This window comes from Thalassophryne amazonica, chromosome 3 (assembly GCF_902500255.1).
Source record: "Thalassophryne amazonica chromosome 3, fThaAma1.1, whole genome shotgun sequence".
NCBI classification, from domain to species: domain Eukaryota; kingdom Metazoa; phylum Chordata; class Actinopteri; order Batrachoidiformes; family Batrachoididae; genus Thalassophryne; species Thalassophryne amazonica.
Window position 1 is genome coordinate 141890865 of NC_047105.1, and position 17785 is coordinate 141908649.

The 17785-nt window shown below is 44.2% G+C and overlaps 1 protein-coding gene across 1 annotated transcript in view; it reads right to left on the reverse strand.

The window, feature by feature from the left end:
• The window catches only part of LOC117507847 (band 4.1-like protein 1), a 374283-nt gene that overhangs the window by 176318 nt on the left and 180180 nt on the right, over nt 1-17785 (reverse strand). The window contains exons 4-6 of the mRNA XM_034167630.1: nt 17532-17636; nt 711-753; nt 480-555 (exon numbers count right to left, since the gene is read on the reverse strand). Coding sequence (XP_034023521.1) covers nt 480-555; nt 711-753; nt 17532-17636 — 224 coding nt within the window. The remainder of the gene's footprint in view (nt 1-479; nt 556-710; nt 754-17531; nt 17637-17785) is intronic.

Genomic DNA, 17785 nt, shown 5'->3' on the forward strand with positions numbered 1-17785 from the left:
ATATTGCCAACAATCAAAGTCCCAACTCTCACTTCCACCCTTCTAGTTTTCCTCGTCTCCAGCTGTCTGTGGACATTTTTTCCTCATCTTATTGTTCTTTGCCCAACAGCAGCCCAAATTCTGCCGGAACCCTGTTGGAACGACACTAGTGGCAGATGTTGTTAACCTGGGCCTCGACCGATCCAGTATGGACATTCAATTTGTACTCTGCATCTTTAATTTTGGCTTGTTTTACACCGGATGTCTTTCCTGACACAACCCTCCTCATTTATCCAGCCTTGGGACCGGCACTCAGCATCTCATTTTTAGAGCAGCACACCCACAGAAGCACATGTGGTATTGCAGTTTAAACTGGAACATGAATGCAGAGTGTAAAAATCTGAATAAGGTGGAAACCAGCAAATACATTTGTGCTGGGCTTTATGCTGCTTTTTAGCGGCTCCAGCATCGAGCCCAGTGACTCCATGTGTGCAGTTTACCTGGTGATATCCTCAGTGAGCTGGGACGGGTCCGGAGGGTAGAACTTGACAGCAAAGGCAAAGTGCCACAGAGCGTCTGAGGAAAATATATCAGGCAGGTTTCAAAAAGAGGAGAATGCTTGGTGCCTTTATTACAAATAATCACATAAATTATATTCATGCCAGTGGTTGACTTCAGAAAGTGAATTTCCAAACAATTATTACACCAGATTATTTTCTATGGAAACTCACTGCGCATTTGTTTCTTGATCTCCTTGGAGGGGTCCAACCAATTCTGAAAGAAAGAAGGCAGAAATCACAGGGCTCGCTGGAAACACGGTTAATGCACACCCCGACACGCTGGTGACACATTGTGCTCTAATTGCTACCAGTATTCCTCATGAAAGCCTCCCCATGTGGTTAAATAAAGAGAGTCAACCTTTCCTGCTGAGCTTTTCAATGTGCAAAGAGCACAATTAATTCAAGCATTTGTTTGTTCCTCATGGACCAGAATTACTGTCAGCCAGTTAACAACATGATGTCATCACATTTGATGGTGCAGTGAGCCACATCACCACCAGGGGCACACTTTCATTTCTCGTTCACAGCTTCTCCTCACTGGTGCAGCACTTGGACCAAGTTCTAATGGAACATACGGTTTAAAGATAACACACCAACACTATGAAGCACTGGAGCCGCCTGAACAAATGACGTATATATTTTAGCATACACCACTCACCAACATTTTTCCACAACATGAACTGAAACCTTAAGTCAAAACCATTTTTGGACCATTCCTTGGAGCCACTGCTTTCAGCTCATACCAGTACCCTATTTTTGTTTTTGTAAGGCATATAATTTTCAGTTTTAGTGCAAATTCATGCAAAATTAGTGTAACCAGTTCTGATCCAGGGAGCTGTGGAGGCTGTGGATGCCTACAAGTACTTTGGGATGTGGCTGGACAGCAAACTGGACTGGACAACCCACACCAACCACCTGTACAGGAAGGGGCAGAGCAGGCTGGACTTCCTGAGGAGGCTGTGGTTGTTTAACATCTGCAGGAAACTCTTGTGGATGTTCTACCAGTCAGTCGTAGCCACCGTCCTCTTTTACACCGTGGTGTGCTGGGGGGCAGCACATCCAAGAAGGACACTTCCAAGCTGGACAAACTGATCAGGTGGGCTGGCTCTGTTGTTGGCATGAAGCTAAACTTCCTAGTGATGGTGGCAGAGAAGGGAACACTGGACAAACTGCTGGACATTATGGATGAGGCCAGTCACTCTCTGCACACCGTCATCAGCAACCAGAGGAACCTCTTCAGCCACAGACTGCTCCTTCCCAAGTACAGGACCAACAGACTGAAAAACTCCTTTGTCCCTCAGACCATCAGACTGTACAACTCCTCACTCGGGGCGGGGGGGTTGGACGACAGGAAAACAGGGGACAGGAATGAGAGGAACACTAGTAGCCAGTAGACCAGTAGCCAGCAATATTTTTGGTGTTTATATTTGTGTATTTATATTTTAAAATGTTTGCTTTCACTTTCGATACTCTGTGTGCTTCTTGCCCTGTGTGCCACTGTTCAAAGCTGCTGGAAACTCAGTTTCCCTAATTAACACTGATTACAATTAAAATAAAAAAGGATAAGGATTATAGTTGGGACAGGAACTCGTACTACATATACACACACACACACACACACATATATATATATATATATATATATATATATATATACTCAACAAAAATATAAACGCAACACTTTTGGTTTTGCTCCCATTTTGTATGAGATGAACTCAAAGATTTAAAACTTTTATTATTGTTCACAAACCAGTCTAAATCTATGATAGTGAGCACTTCTCCTTTTCTGAGATAATCCATCCCACCTCACAGGTGTGCCATATCAAGATGGTGATTAGACACCATGATTAGTGCACAGGTGTGCCTTAGACTGCCCACAATAAAAGGCCACTCTGAAAGGTGCAGTTTTATCACACAGCACAATGCCACAGATGTCACAAGATTTGAGGGAGTGTGCAATTGGCATGCTGACGGCAGGAATGTCAACCAGAGCTGTTGCTCGTGTATTGAATGTTCATTTCTCTACCATAAGCCGTCTCCAAAGGCGTTTCAGAGAATTTGGCAGTACATCCAACCAGCCTCACAACCGCAGACCACGTGAGCGGTTTTCTGATGTCAATGTTGTGGATCGCGTGGCCCATGGGGGCGGTGGGGTTATGGTAATGGGCAGGCGTCTGTTATGGACGAAGAACACAGGTGCATTTTATTGATGGCATTTTGAATGCACAGAGATACCGTGACGAGATCCTGAGGCCCATTGTTGTGCCATACATCCAAGAACATCACCTCATGTTGCAGCAGGATAATGCACGGCCCCATGTTGCAAGGATCTGTACACAATTCTTGGAACCTGAAAATGTCCCAGTTCTTGCATGGCCGGCATACTCACCGGACATGTCACCCATTGAGCATGTTTGGGATGCTCTGGACCGGCGTATACGACAGCATGTACCAGTTCCTGCCAATATCCAGCAACTTCGCACAGCCATTGAAGAGGAGTGGACCAACATTCCACAGGCCACAATTGACAACCTGATCAACTCTATGCGAAGGAGATGTGTTGCACTGCATGAGGCAAATGGTGGTCACACCAGATACTGACTGGTATCCCCCCCCAATAAAACAAAACTGCACCTTTCAGAGTGGCCTTTTATTGTGGGCAGTCTAAGGCACACCTGTGCACTAATCATGGTGTTTAATCAGCATCTTGGTATGGCACACCTGTGAGGTGGGATGGATTATCTCAGCAAAGGAGAAGTGCTCACTATCACAGATTTAGACTGGTTTGTGAACAATATTTGAGGGAAATGGTGATATTGTGTATGTGGAAAAAGTTTTAGATCTTTGAGTTCATCTCATACAAAATGGGAGCAAAACCAAAAGTGTTGCGTTTATATTTTTGTTGAGTGTATATATATATCAATTGGGAAAAATAATCATGCTGGATATCTTTCCTGATATGGAGTGGGTAATGTGTTAGGAAAGAAAAGATGCCACATTGTTTCATGGAAATGACAATTCTCAACGTACAAAGGTTTGAATTCAAAGACACCCCAAAAATCAAAGCGAAAAAATTATCCAACAGGCTTGTCTATTTTGCCAAAATTTCATTGCAGCAACTCCAAATGGTACTCAACAGTTTGTACGGCCTCCACGTGCTTGTATGCTTGCATAACAATGTCGGGGCATGCTCCTAATGAGATGATGGATGATGTCCTGGGGGATCTCCTCCCAGATCTGGACCAGGGCATCACTTAGCTCTTGGACAGTCTGAGGTGCAACCTGGCAGCATCAGATGGACTGAAACATAATGTGCCAGAGGTGTTCTATTGGATTTAGGTCAGTCAATGGCATCAGTTCCTTCATCCTCCAGGAACTGCCTGCAAGAGGTCAGGCAGGAGGAAACCAGGACCCACTGCAACAGTGTAGGGTCTGACAATGGGTCCAAAGATTTCATTCCGATACCTAATAGCAGTCAGAGTGCTGTTGCCTAGCCTGTTGAAGTCTGTCTTTCCAGGGATATGCCTTCCCAGGCCATCACTGGCCTACCACCAACCCGATCATGCTGAATGCAGTTGCAGGCAGCATAACGTTCTCCATGGCATCTCCAGACCCTTTCACATCTGTCATGTGGTCTGTTTGAACATGCTCTCATCTGAAAAGCACAGTGTGCCAGTGGCAGAACTGCCAATTCTAGTGTTCTATGGGAAATGCCAATCAAGCTCTATTACAGGATATCAGGCCTTCAGGCCACCCTCGTGAAGTGTGTTTCTGATTATCTGGTAAGAGACACTCACACCAGTGGCCTGCTTGAGGTCACTTTTTTATCGCTCTGGTAGTGCTCATCCTGTTCATCCTTGCACAAAGGAGTAGATACTGGTCCTACTGATGGGTTAAGGACCTTCTACAGCCCTGTCCAACTGTCCTAGAGTACTTGCCTGCCCCCTGGAATCTCCTCCATGCTCTTGAGTTTGTACTGGGAGACACAGCAAGCCTGCTGGCAATGCCATGTATTGACATGCCATCGTGGAGGAGTTGGATTACCTGTGCAACCTCTAAAGCCCAGATTCCGCACCATGCTACCAGTCGTTACACTGACCCTAGCAAAATGCAAAATGTGTGAAAAACCTGTCAGAAAAGATTTGGAGGAAAAAATATCAATGGCCTCCATCTGTAAAACAATTTCTGTGGTTGGTGGTGTCTCATTGTTGGCCCTCTAGTTGTTAATTTCATCAACACCAAAGCAGCTGAAACTGAGTGACACCCCCCACAGAACACCGTTCTATTACAATCCCCTACGTTCCAGAAAAAGTGCAAAAACAGGATGAAACGGATTACTCTGGCATGCCTCCAATCAGGCTGGTTTATAAAGTGCAGACATGGCAACTCACTCAAAAACAAAAGTAAAGATTTGCCCGGCTGCGTTCTGAGCCAGGTGTAGGAGGCACTGTCCTCTTTGGCATGGTCCCATCAAGTCTGGGGAACATTGTCCTCTTCAGGGTGGTCCTGCCTGGTGTGGAGGATTCCAATACAACTGAGGATTGCAATGAAGGTACGTAAACAACTTTCTATGTATTTGCAAAACTTTCCTGTACTGAGTACCCATTGGCTTGTTTTCAGTAATGTGATTTTAATAATCATATATATACAGACAGCGTGGCACCCGCTCCACGGCACTCCAGTCAATCCATGCTGAGTCAGATCCCTATGTGCAGCCTGTGGTCCCTCCGGTGTCGCTGGTCCTTCCTGTTGCCCTTCCCGCTGCTGAGGTCCACCCGACAGGTCAGGTTCTTATACGCACTGTGTTAGATTTGTAAGACGAAATTGTCTGAGGCATTACAGAGATCAACAAACGCCTTAAAAATATCAATGATCCACTGACATCAGTCAATCTTTGACAGATTTGGTTCCTGGCTGTGGTTCCGTGTGCATAATATTGTGCAACATCCCGCACGCTCACACAATGCTGGAAACCTTTTCAGGGCAATACAGCTTTGATATTCTCACTTAATAGTCGGGCGAATTGTTCATTTTGTGATAAAAGCATAGAATTTGGCACATATATTCTAAATTAACTAATGTTTATTTTCAGATAAGGAGCCATCCTGGAGCTAACCTCTAATGAGCTACAGGGGTCAATAAAAAAAATTACACAGGGGCCATAATTAAAAAATGCTCCAATCATGTTGAAAACAACAGCACATTATTTGTCTGATCATAATGATTCAAAAACGTATAGTTTGAACTATCTATGACTGAATGTTCTGGAGTTATGTGGTAAAAACACCAAAAATGGTGACAAAGATCAGTTTCAGTTTGTACAGGGTCAAGTTCCTTCAATTTTTTTTCAATTTGTACCCCAAGACTGTGAAGTCGCCAAGTGCATATGTGGCGTGCCAGAGCGTCGGCTCCCCCCACAATGTGTGTTTTGCGCGCTCCCTCCTACTCCACCCCCAACAAATCTGTGCGTGTGGTTCACCCCCCCAAACACACACACACACACACACACACACACACACACACACACACACACACACACACACACACACACACACACACACACACACACACACACACACAGATGAGGCATCTCTCATCTGATCACAGAGTAACATCTTGGTCTGTGCGCTGACAGGGCAGGGGGTGTGGGTGGCAGCTGTTGAGACATCTCCGGTTCTGGACATCACAGCTGCAGAACATGTTCTGTGTTCTGACGGACATCCGTGTGTGTGTTTGTGTAGAAATACATAAAAACATATATCGCTTTTGCAATGGGAGGAGAAACGGATCATCACTCCCTTTGGACATGCAGCAGGCGATCTGAATGTCCTGTCTGACAGGACACACGTGTTTGGCTGTGAGGGCTGTGAGTGACGCGCCACAAGACCAGGACAAGCTAACAGTGCCACAAATATGCCACTTTCAGTCATGTATCAGCAGAAATACACCATACCAAACGCCATTTGGTCAGTTCTCACAGCATTTTTTTTCTTTTTTTAGAAAATATATTTATCTGCTTGTTGATTGTAGCCATTTCACGCTCCTGTTACAAGACAATGATTGTAGCACAGTGGTAAATTTTCGTCTGGTAATCATAATGTGTGGGTTTGGATCCCGCTGCATTTTTTTATTTTTATTTAACCAGGGTTATTTAACCACAGGCTTCTGTATTGTGTCCCCTTTTATGTATTACTCATATCAACCCAGTGATATTCACTAATTATAGAGCTGGTTTTTATTTTATTTTCCTCCACATCAGCGGCACGATGTGCTGCATCTCGTCTCATGGAACAGAGTGCGTGCAGCTGCTTGCATTCTGTTCTTGCTCAAAAGACAATGTGCACAAGCTGTTTCACCGGGATTGTGCACGCCTGCCCGTCCGCGCAATGTTTCATGATGTGCTCATATGAGCTGTTTCGCCGTGAGCTGCCCTGAGTTGTACGTATTCGCACTATGTGTGAAGGGGGCCATCATTTGCAATTTCAATGCATCACCTCTAAGTGTCACCAAATGACAAAAACACATCAGAAACGTACATACACCTGAAATCAAACTCAGGCCTTGGGGCATACATTCTTACATTCACTTCTCTAAATCTGGAAGTGAGCATGGAAGACGCCCTATGCAATGCTTTAGTAAATGAGGCCCCTGGTGTCTAATTGGGCTGCTGAAAGCTTTAATGAGCCGCAGGCATTTATCGTCCTTTTGAAATCTGTCTTATATCATCTGAGGCCAAGGAGCATTCAATTAGTTTGTCCCTCTGCTGCTTTGCTTTCGTCTGCAAAAACACAGGAAGAACTTTTAATCACCGACTGTTCGAAGCTTTGCTCTTTGCGAGCATAAAGCAATCATGCTGAATGAATGCTTGCTCAATGTGGAGACGAGATATTGTTAATCCCTATTCCCATGCTCAGACGCAGAAAGGGCATCTGAAATAACATTTCAAATCTCAGGTTTGTTATCCCCAATCAGCAATGACCTCAGACGGTACAGACTCGCACTGCACTTTGATAAAGCGTTCTTTGATAAAAATCTACTGTCGTGATGAGAACAGCAGCCCTCCCTCCACCCAACAAGAGGATCTTTCTAAGGTGTTACTGTGCAGCCTGAGATCTCACCGAGACACAGAGCGCCGTCATCAGACACTTCACACAGCCGGTCACAACATGCCACCTGACAAAACAGTCCAGAGCCGATGCTGCTGACACAGGACGTGCTCCAGATGTTCATGTGGACTGGGTCTTGTCATCCTCTGCATCTTCAAAAAGCAGTAGGAAGATCTGCAGACTGTTGTGCAATCAAATATCTGGCCTCAGGAAGACTTGTGTCAGTCAAAATCCAAATACCACATCGACACAAGATCTGACAGCTGCAGTCTGACAGGCCAGTCAGGGTCACATGATCATATGTCAGTAATGCTGGTCTGTGCAGCCGCAAACATCCACAAACATCAGAGGGAAAACATACACAGCGACTGTCAAAGTGATTTTCCTGCAGAATGGATTTTAATGCATGTGCACATTGCTCAGAGACAGAAATAATTAGATCAGAGTCAGAGGAAAGATCCAAAACAGGTTTTTCTGGCAATGTTTCATCTGATTAAAGTCCGCTGAAATATGCAGCGGGAGTGGAAGTGGAAACTAATTTATCAATGTTGGGAGGTTGGGGGTGGGGTCAAACACATCATAGTGACAAATTAAAAAAGAAAAAGGTTTATATTGTCAGATTTTCAACACATGAGCCTCAATTTTCCATCTATTGAATTCAACAGATGCCAAAGTCTCATCCTGAAAGCAGCCGCAGTCACAACTCTTCATCACATCGTCATCGACACAGGCTCAGAGTTAATGTCTTCAGGAGACAGTCCTGTTCAAGAGAAATAAAACACATGCTCAAAATACACCCAACACACACACAACGCTATACTGAAAAAAGTAAAGAATTCTGTAACAGTTAGCTCAGTATCACCATCCTAAGTCCCTTTGGCTGCTCCCTCGTTTTACACTCGGGGTCGCCACAGCAGATCCAAGGTGGATCTGCATGTTGATTTGGCACAAGTTTGATGTCGGATGTCCTTCCTAACACAAGAGGAATGTGGCGGGGGTGGGATTGCAATTGGGAACTCATGAATGTATGACATGTATTTGATGAAAACGCGTGTTTGTCTTTGGTACATGTGTGTATTGTGGTGAATGTTTTCCATAGATCATCAGAATGATGATTAAAATTGATTGAGAACATTATCCAAACTGTTGTGAAGTATTACAAGGTCTTTTCTTGCATGTGCAGGGATGAGGTGGGGGAAGGGGGCACATTTATACCATGTAATATTATTAGCAGGTAATCTAACAATATCTCAAGTAAAGTGAAATGAAGCAAACCATGTTGGAAAATAATTACAGATTACAATGTAGTAACATTAAAGAAAAAAACCCTCAATGGTAACACAAAAAGCCAGAGTATTGCTGGGGTGGGGACAATTATTGTCATATACCTCTTTTGTATGAAATATGAAGTCCACAAATTTTGCAGTATTATGTTTGACAAGACTGATCTATGTTTCACCTATTTGAAATTATCACTTGACTTCATTTGATACAAGTGTTCAGGACCCCAAGGATAGGACAAGCTCCCAGGACCCTACTACAGGAACCTTCACCAAGGACCCCAGGAAATGGATGAGACCCCAGATTGAACAAGATCTTACAATGCACATAAACACAAAATGCCAAATTTTCTTCACACTAGATCTTTGCTTTTAGGCAGTTGCTACTGAAAAATAATGAAAATGCAAAGAATTGAAACTTATGTGCATCATGTAAACAAAAACAATGGCTCATAATCTACACAGACAATTTATATTGTTTTATAGTTTGTAATTCTCATCTATTCATCAATATACAATGAGGCGCCATAGCTTTGAACCATATGGCACGTCAAATCTCATATCACCAAGGTCAGAGGTAGTGCCATTATACAAGACACACTGAGAACGACTGGACAGATATGACGTCAACCACGCAAGGGCACTTCCAGTAATCCCAAAAAAATTCTCCAACATATCGAGCAAAATATGATGATCCAAAGTATCAAACGCAGCACTGAGATCTAATAACACCAAAACCGTAGTGGTGTCTGAGTCCATTGCTCGCAGAAGATCATTCACTACTTTAGTAAGTGCTGTTTCTGTGGAGTGATATTTCCTAAAAGCAGACTGCAGCGGCTCAAAAAGATCATTGTCAGTGAGGTGGTCTACAAGCTGCCGTGAAACCACCTTTTCTAAAATTTTGGAACAAAATGATAGATTTGATATCGGCCTGTAATTTTTCAATACACTAGGGTCAAGATTAGATTTCTTAAGTAATGGTTTAATAACTGCAGATTTAAAACATTTCGGAACAGATCCAGAGGTTAATGACAGATTGATAATTTCCAGCACCGTTGGCCCAAGAGTGGACCACAGGTCCTTAAACAGTTTTGTTGGTATGGGATCAAATAAACAGGTTGTTCTCAGTTTTTAATCCTGTGGTTTTTAATCAAATTAAATGTTTGAAGTAAGTACTACTTACTTTACTTGCGTAATAATATTGTTGTCATGTGTTCCGCAGTTTGAGTCACATGAAACCTGCTGGTCCAATAACAGAGCGCAAAACATCCAAAATGGCAGTGATGAAGATGCATTCTTCTAGCAGCTCAGAGGAGGAAAACACGACAAAAACAGTGAAAAGGTGTTCAAAAATATGCTATATGCAAAAAAAAAAAAAAAGGAATAAATGCAGGATTTTTCTGCAAAACGATGGGAGACATTCAGAAACTGTGTAGAACGATGACTGAGTGGTGAGTGTCAGGGTTTGGACTTTGTGTGTGGGTTGGTTGGTTTGCTTTTGTATCCGTCTGTCTCTTGCACTGCTTTTCTGCTTGTGTTTTGTTTCTGTCCTGCTCTCTCTTGCTCCTCTCCTCTTAAGCCCCTGTCACAGTGGCGTATTTGTAGAGCAGCTCAGTGCAGCGTTGTGTTTTATTTAAATACGCCTGAAATACGTGCATACTCAGCCTTTAACAGTGTTCGTTCATACTTGCAGCTGCGTGTGTTCACGTTTTAATGTGCACACAGTTGCGTGTGCCATGCTGCACCAGTTCAGTGCTATTTTCTGCCTCTGTGGAAGTGCGCTCTGTTCTCTACTGCAATGTGTGGTGCGGTTCAAAAACAGAGTCATTTAACATTATTATTATTATTTTTTTTTTTTTTTATGCAGCGAGTGCACGTTTATTTTAGAGTCACAGCTCTTTTCAGCTTTGATCAGACTGATCGATCAGGGTGTTTGATGACTGCACCGACATGCAGCGAGTGCGCATTTGTTTTAAAGAGTCACAGTGTTGTGTGTGGGCCGCCAGAAGAGGAGGTACTGCTGGCCCACCACCAGTGGGCGCTCTGCCTGAAGTGCGGGCTTCAGGCACGAGAGGGCGCTGCCGCCATGGACACAGCCGGGGGTGACAGCTGTCGCTCATTACCTCTTGACAGCTGTCACCCATCTACTCAACATCATCTCACTCCATAAAGACCAGACGTCATCTCCACCTTGTTGCCGAGATATCATACTTCATTGGAGGTAATATCCTCAGCCTTTTGTAAATCTGTTTATTGTGAGTGTTTGCAGGAGAACCGGTCGTTTTTGAGGAGGCTGTGCAAGACGGCGCTCCTTTTCAGCTGAGACCGCTGCAACGCGCTGAGTGTGAGGTGGAGGTGGCATTCCCACCGTTATTGTTACTGGGTGTACACACACCCACACTTGACTGTCTTTGTTCTTCGCCAGCAGTACCAGATCCGACAGTCGGGGACGGTGATCACCTGGGAATTCGGGACTTGGCGGCTCCAGTATTCACCAGGTTCTGGGGCGGTGGAAATCGTGTGGTTCCGGCTCTCCTCAGGACAGACGTCTTCTATCCTCGAGCCTGCCCACACGTCACCTCTGTGTATTGACTGTTGTGATATTCTGAGATTGTCTGTATGTTCGTTGTGCACATTCACAACATTAAATTGTTATATTTTGGCTCATCTATTGACCGTTCATTTGCGCCCCCTGTTGTGGGTCCGTGTCACTACACTTTCCCAACACACAGCTCCTTTCAGCTTTGATCAGACTGATCGATCAGGGCGTTTGATGATCGCACTGACATGCAGCGAGTGCGCGTTTATTTTAAAGAGTCACAGCACTTTTCAGATTTGATCAGACTGATCGATCAGGGCGTTTGATGAGCGCACCAACATGCAGCGAGTCACAGCTTTGATTAGACACACACACAGAGAGAGAGAGACACACACACACACAGAGAGAGAGAGAGAGAGAGAGAGAGTGAGGGAGGGATAGCGTGCGCGCACGAGAGAGTGCTTCTCTCTCGCTCTCTCTCAACTTCATCCCTCTGCTTTCCTGTCCAAAAAATTCATGGCGGCTGAGCAGAAATACAGCATCGGAGACGCAAACTGCTGGGAGTGAAAGTGGCCTTGGAGGAGTGGCGCCACTGGCTGGAGAGGCACAGTTGCCTTTTTTAGTCTAGACAGACCACAAAAACTTAGCCTTAACCTTCGTATGGCTAAACGGCTCAACACCCGTCAGGCCCGATGGGCCATATTCTTTAGCAGGTTTAATTCTGTGCTGTCATACCGCCCAGGAACTAAAAATGGGAAACCCGATGCACTGTCCCATCTTGGGGACACCTCCGTTTCCACCTCAACTCCGGAAACCATTCTTCCTGAGATGTGCTTCATCTCGGCTCTCATGTGGGATATTGAGGCTAAAATTCAGTTGATGCAGGGGAACACTCCAGTTCCGCCCGAATGCCCCACAGGCCAGTTGTTCATGTCGGTCTCTCTGAGGGGGGAGGTTATCCGCTGGTGTCATGATAGCCGTTTTTCTTGTGATCCAGGCATACTATGGATTATGTTTGTGTTAATGCAGAGATTTTGGTGGCCTAACATGTTATTGGATGTAAAGGAATATGTTAATGCTTGTACTGTTTGTGCCATGCATAAAACATCTACACGCCCAGCTGCGGCCACACTTCTGCCTCTGCCTGTTCCAGTTCAGCCATGGACACACATCTCCATTGATTTTGTGACGGGTGTAAGGGCAACTCAGTAATTATGACTGTTGTTGACCATTTATCTAAAATGGTGCATTTTGTGCCGCTGCCTCGCCTTCCTTCGGCCTGGGAGACTGCTGAAACCCTTGCCTCAAGACATTGTTTCGGACCGGGGTCCTCAGTTTATCTCACAGTTCTGGAGGGAATTCTGCCATCTTCTCAGGGTCTCGTCCAGCCTCACATCCGGTTATTACCCGCAAGCGAACGGTCAAGCCGAGCGCCTAAACCAGGAGTTAGAAAAGGGGTTGCAGATCCTGGCCTCTCAGTATCCCGCCTCATGGTCAATTCAGCTTCCATGGATAGAACTAGCTCACAACAGTTTGCCTACATCTGCCTCTGCGGTGCCAATGGACCTGGGAGCAGGCCCGGAAAGCTCTGTTGTGGTCCTCAAGGGCCTATAAAACCACTGCAGACCATAGACGGTCAGCAGCACCCTCCTACGCCCCGGGTCAGCGGGTTTGGCTGTCCACGCGGCACCTTTCGCTACGAGATATTCCGCGGAAAATGGCTCCTAGGTTCATGGGCCCATTCCCTGTTACCAAAATCATTAACCCTGTTTCTGTCCATCTCCGTCTCCCAAGGTCCATGAAAATACACCCCACATTTCATGTCAGCCAACTGAAGCCTGTTCTGTCTAGCCCGTTGTGCCGCCTGCCGGCCCACTGGCGCCCACCCGGTTTGTGGATGGGGGCCTGTTTTTACGGTGCGGTGCCTCCTTGCTTCCTGGAGGCGGAGTCTCTGGGTTCAGTATTTGGTGGATTGGGAGGGTTATGGCCCTGAGGAGCGGTCCTGGGTTCCCTCACGTTTTATCCTGGACCCCGGTCTAATTCATGCCTTTCATGCTGCTCATGGTGCTGCTTCTGGGCCGTCGGGAGCCGGCCCTTGGGGGGTACTGTCAGGGTTTGGACTTTGTGTGTAGGTTGGTTGGTTTGCTAAAGAAACACAGATAGATGAGTCTGTGCTAACAAATGATGGTGGCAGAACTTGTGAAACTCTGAGAAAGGAACTACGGTCCAGGACGGGTCGACCCGTGATTCCCTCTGGTCCAGTTCTGTCTGCCTTCTACATCATATGCAAGAAAGCAGATAAATACATCACTGTGTCAGACAAATGCACAAAGGATCATTTTTCACTGGCACAGACGTTAACAGCAGGTGTGTGAAAAAAATCTGTCTCTCCCTCTTTCTTACACAATAACTTACTTACAGTGGGGAAAATACCGTAATTCCTGAACTACAGAGTGCACCTGAATATTAGCCACACCTACCAATTTTAAGAAGAAAAAAGAAGTTGCACAAAAATAAGCCCCACTTGTCTATAAGCCGCGGGTCTCCATGTTGTAACATGAGATATTTACACAGAAAGATGTTAGACAGAAAGATTTTTTTAACTTTTAATTAAATACGTACCGTAAATGCTTTTTTCCCCTGAAGTTTTACATGTAAATATTGAGATGCACATCATCCAGTGCACACGCGCGGTGTCTCTGCTCCACACGGAGAACTGAGTAATTTTTACTTTTTCTTGAGATTTCATTGTGTGCAGCCAGGATCAGATGGAGTTCGTGGTAAATGAGACATTAATGAGGTGCTGTGACTTTTTCGATTTGATGTGCCAAGACAGAGAACCAGTGTGGAAGGGTGGGGGGAGAAGGATCCCCTCTGCTAACTGATCTGACAGCGCAACTCGGGCGCAAAGTGCCAGAGAGGAACTTTTCTTTATCAAAACAAATGGGTAAGACCATATATTTACAATGTGTGTGAATTTACACTGCATGAGGAGCGCAGCTTTCACGAAATCAATTGACAGCATCAACTGACGTATTTTGACTTACAAAAAAGCCTGTAAAAATCCATAAATTAGCCGCATCATTGTAAAAGCCGCAGTGCTCAAAGCGTGTGAAAAAGTTGCGGCTTATAGTCCAGAAATTACAGCAAGTATTTGATCCACTGTCAATTTTATACGTTTTCCCACCTACAAACAATAGTTTGTCATTTTTATTGTAGGTACACTTCAACTGAGAGACAAAATCTGAAAAGAAAAAAATAAATCAGGTATTTGGTACAATACCTGATTTATTTGGTATTGTATTGGTTGTGTATTTGGTATTGTTGGTACCAAATTGGTACCAACAATTTGGTACAGACACCTTTGTTTGCAATTACAGAGCTCAGCTCCTGTAGTTCTTGATCAAGTTTTCACACACTGCAGCAGGGATTTTGATCCACTCCTCCATACAGATCTTCTACAGATCTTTTGAGGTTTCAGCTCCCTCCAAAGATTTTCTATTGAGTTCAGGTCTGGAGACTGGTCAGGCCACTCCAGGACCTTGAAATGCTTCTTACGGAGCCCCTCCTTAGTTGCTCTGGCTGTGTATTTGGGGTCATTGTCATGCTGGCCCGTCTTCAATGCTCTTACTTAGGGAAAGAGGCTCTTTGCCAAAATCTCGTGATACATGATTCCATCCATCCTCCCTTCAATACAGTGCAGTCATCCTTTCCCCTTTGCAGAAGAGCACCCCCAGAGTATGATGTTTCCATGCCCATGCTTCACAGTTGGGATGGTTTTCTTGGGATTGCTATCATCCTCCAAATACGGCAAGTGGAGTTGATACCAAATAGCTCTATTTTTGTCTCATCTGACCACATGACCTTCTCCCATGCCTCCTCTGGATCACCCAGATGGTCACTGGTGAACTTCAAACGGGCCTGGACATGTGCTGGCTTGAGCAGGGGGACGTTGCTGCCCTGCAGGATTTTAAACCATGACGGCGTCGTGTGTTACTAATGTAATCTTTGCGGCTGTGATCCCAGCTCTCTGTGGTCCGAGGAAGATTGACAGTCATCTTGTATTTCTTTCATTTTCTAATAATTACTCCAACAGTTGTTGTCTTCTCACCAAGCTGCTTGCCTGTTGTCCTGTAGTCCATCCCAGCCTTGAGCAAGTTTACAGTTTTGTCCCTGGTGTCCTTAGACAACTCTTTAGTCTTAGCCATGGTGGACAGGTTGGAGTGTGATTGATTGAGTGTGTGAACAGGTGTTTATTAAACAGGTAACAGATTCAAACAGGTGCAGTTAATACAGGTAAAGAGTGCAGAATAGGAGGACTTCTTAAAAAAAATCTAACAGGTCTGTGAGAGCCAGAATTCTTGGTGGTTGGTCGGTGATCAAATACTTATTTCATGCAATAAAATGCAAATTAATTATTAAACACTACAATGTGATTTTCTGGATTTTTTTTTTTTTAGATTCTGTCTTTCACAATTGAAGTGTAATGATAAAAATTACAGACTTGCAAAACTGACAGTGGATCAAATACTTATTTCCCCCACTGTAAGTATATTGTGATTGTGTGTGACTGTAAGTTTATTCTATTTTATTTAGAGCTGTGATGATTTTGAATGCAATTCTGTCGGCTTGGTTGTACTTGTTATCATATAGGCACCTGTATATTGTGTTTTGTAGGATTGTAATGTTGCATGTTGTATTTGTTTTGAAGCCCAACCAGGGACAGGAGGTGAAAATTAGCTATAACTAGCTATATGCATTATGCATTAGCTATATAACTATATAGCTATAATGCTATATTGCAGTGTGTGTGTGTGTGTGTGCGTGCGCATACATACTGTAGATACACACAAATACAGACAGACACCATGTAATTGTCTTCATTCATTAAAGGTCTGTTGCCAAAAGCTGCCAAGATGAAGGAAGACACTGGGATTCTTTTCCATATTAAATATAAAGACTGTGTGGCTGTGGAACTTCGATATCATAAGTCCTGTTTCTGTCAGTACACCAGGTTCTTGACAAAGTCCACTACAACAGTTCCTGGGACCACAGAAAAAGAAATGTAAATGGTAAATGGACTGAATTTATATAGCGTTTTTCCATCTGCATCAGACGCTCAAAGTGCTTTACAATTATGCCTCACATTCACGTGATGACAGGGTGCTGCCATACAAGGCGCTCACTACACACCGGGAGCAATAGGGGATTAAAGACCTTGCCCAAGGGCCCTTAGTGATTTTCCAGTCAGGCAGGAATTTGAACCCATGATCTTCTGGACTCAAGCCCAACACCTTAACCACTAGAACACCACTAGACCACCTATGTGAGACATGATATTATGTGGTCAATGTAATAATTTGCTCAGACTGCATATATCTTCATATATTGTCTATACACACAATGTTTGATGCACAACGTTTTGCATTATTTAAATGTGTGTTTGTTTCAGAAATGAGCCGGTATTTGATTTCAGCTACAAGATCTTCTGTGAGCAGATCAAGAGGTGCTGCGGATGAATCTAATTTGGAGGTGCAGGCTGTAAATTAAAATCATAAAATGACTGAAGCATCTTTGTTTATAATGAGTGTGGAATATATAAACTTTTAACTTTCTAAAAAAAAAAGACAAAAACATTAATTTACATTTTGTATCTTGACAGACAGATGTAATTGATAATCTGATGTTCTTGGGATTTGAAGGTTATCTTAAACAGTGAGGATATTCTGCAGCAGAACAGCTTTACCTTGAACATGTGATTAAACTCATTTTCCTGTGTGATGTGCAAAGACTTGATGACATTTTTCTTCTTTTTTCATCTTTTCCCCAGCTATAGAGACGTTTTGTTTTGTTTTTGGTTTGTTTTGTTTTTCCGGTTGCCAGTTTTCCGGACCCTGACTGAAAATGTAAATTGCTATTTGTCGTTGAGTGATGGATTGTGTTCCGGGGGAGAAGGCGCTGACCCAACCGGGGGGGAGACAGATACAGATTGTTTCCTAAGCAATGACCTCATGCTTTGAAATGTTCCACTTGGTGGTAGAGGTAAAGAAAAAAAAAAATCACTGACCTTCTGAGTGTCTGTGTCAGCAAAAGTCAGACCGAAGTAGTCCTTCTCCAGCAGGTTGAGGTGCTCACACACCAGGTCCATCAGGGTCTGTCCTTTGGAGTGTTTCTGCAAAGAGAAACGGACATGAGCCAGCAGTGTTACAAAGGCTGTGTGCAGCAGTGTGCAGAGAGCCGCTCAGAACAGGGAACAAGAGCAACACAACACTTTATATTTTGAAAATGCCATATGTGCAGAGACACCACCACTGAGGCAGA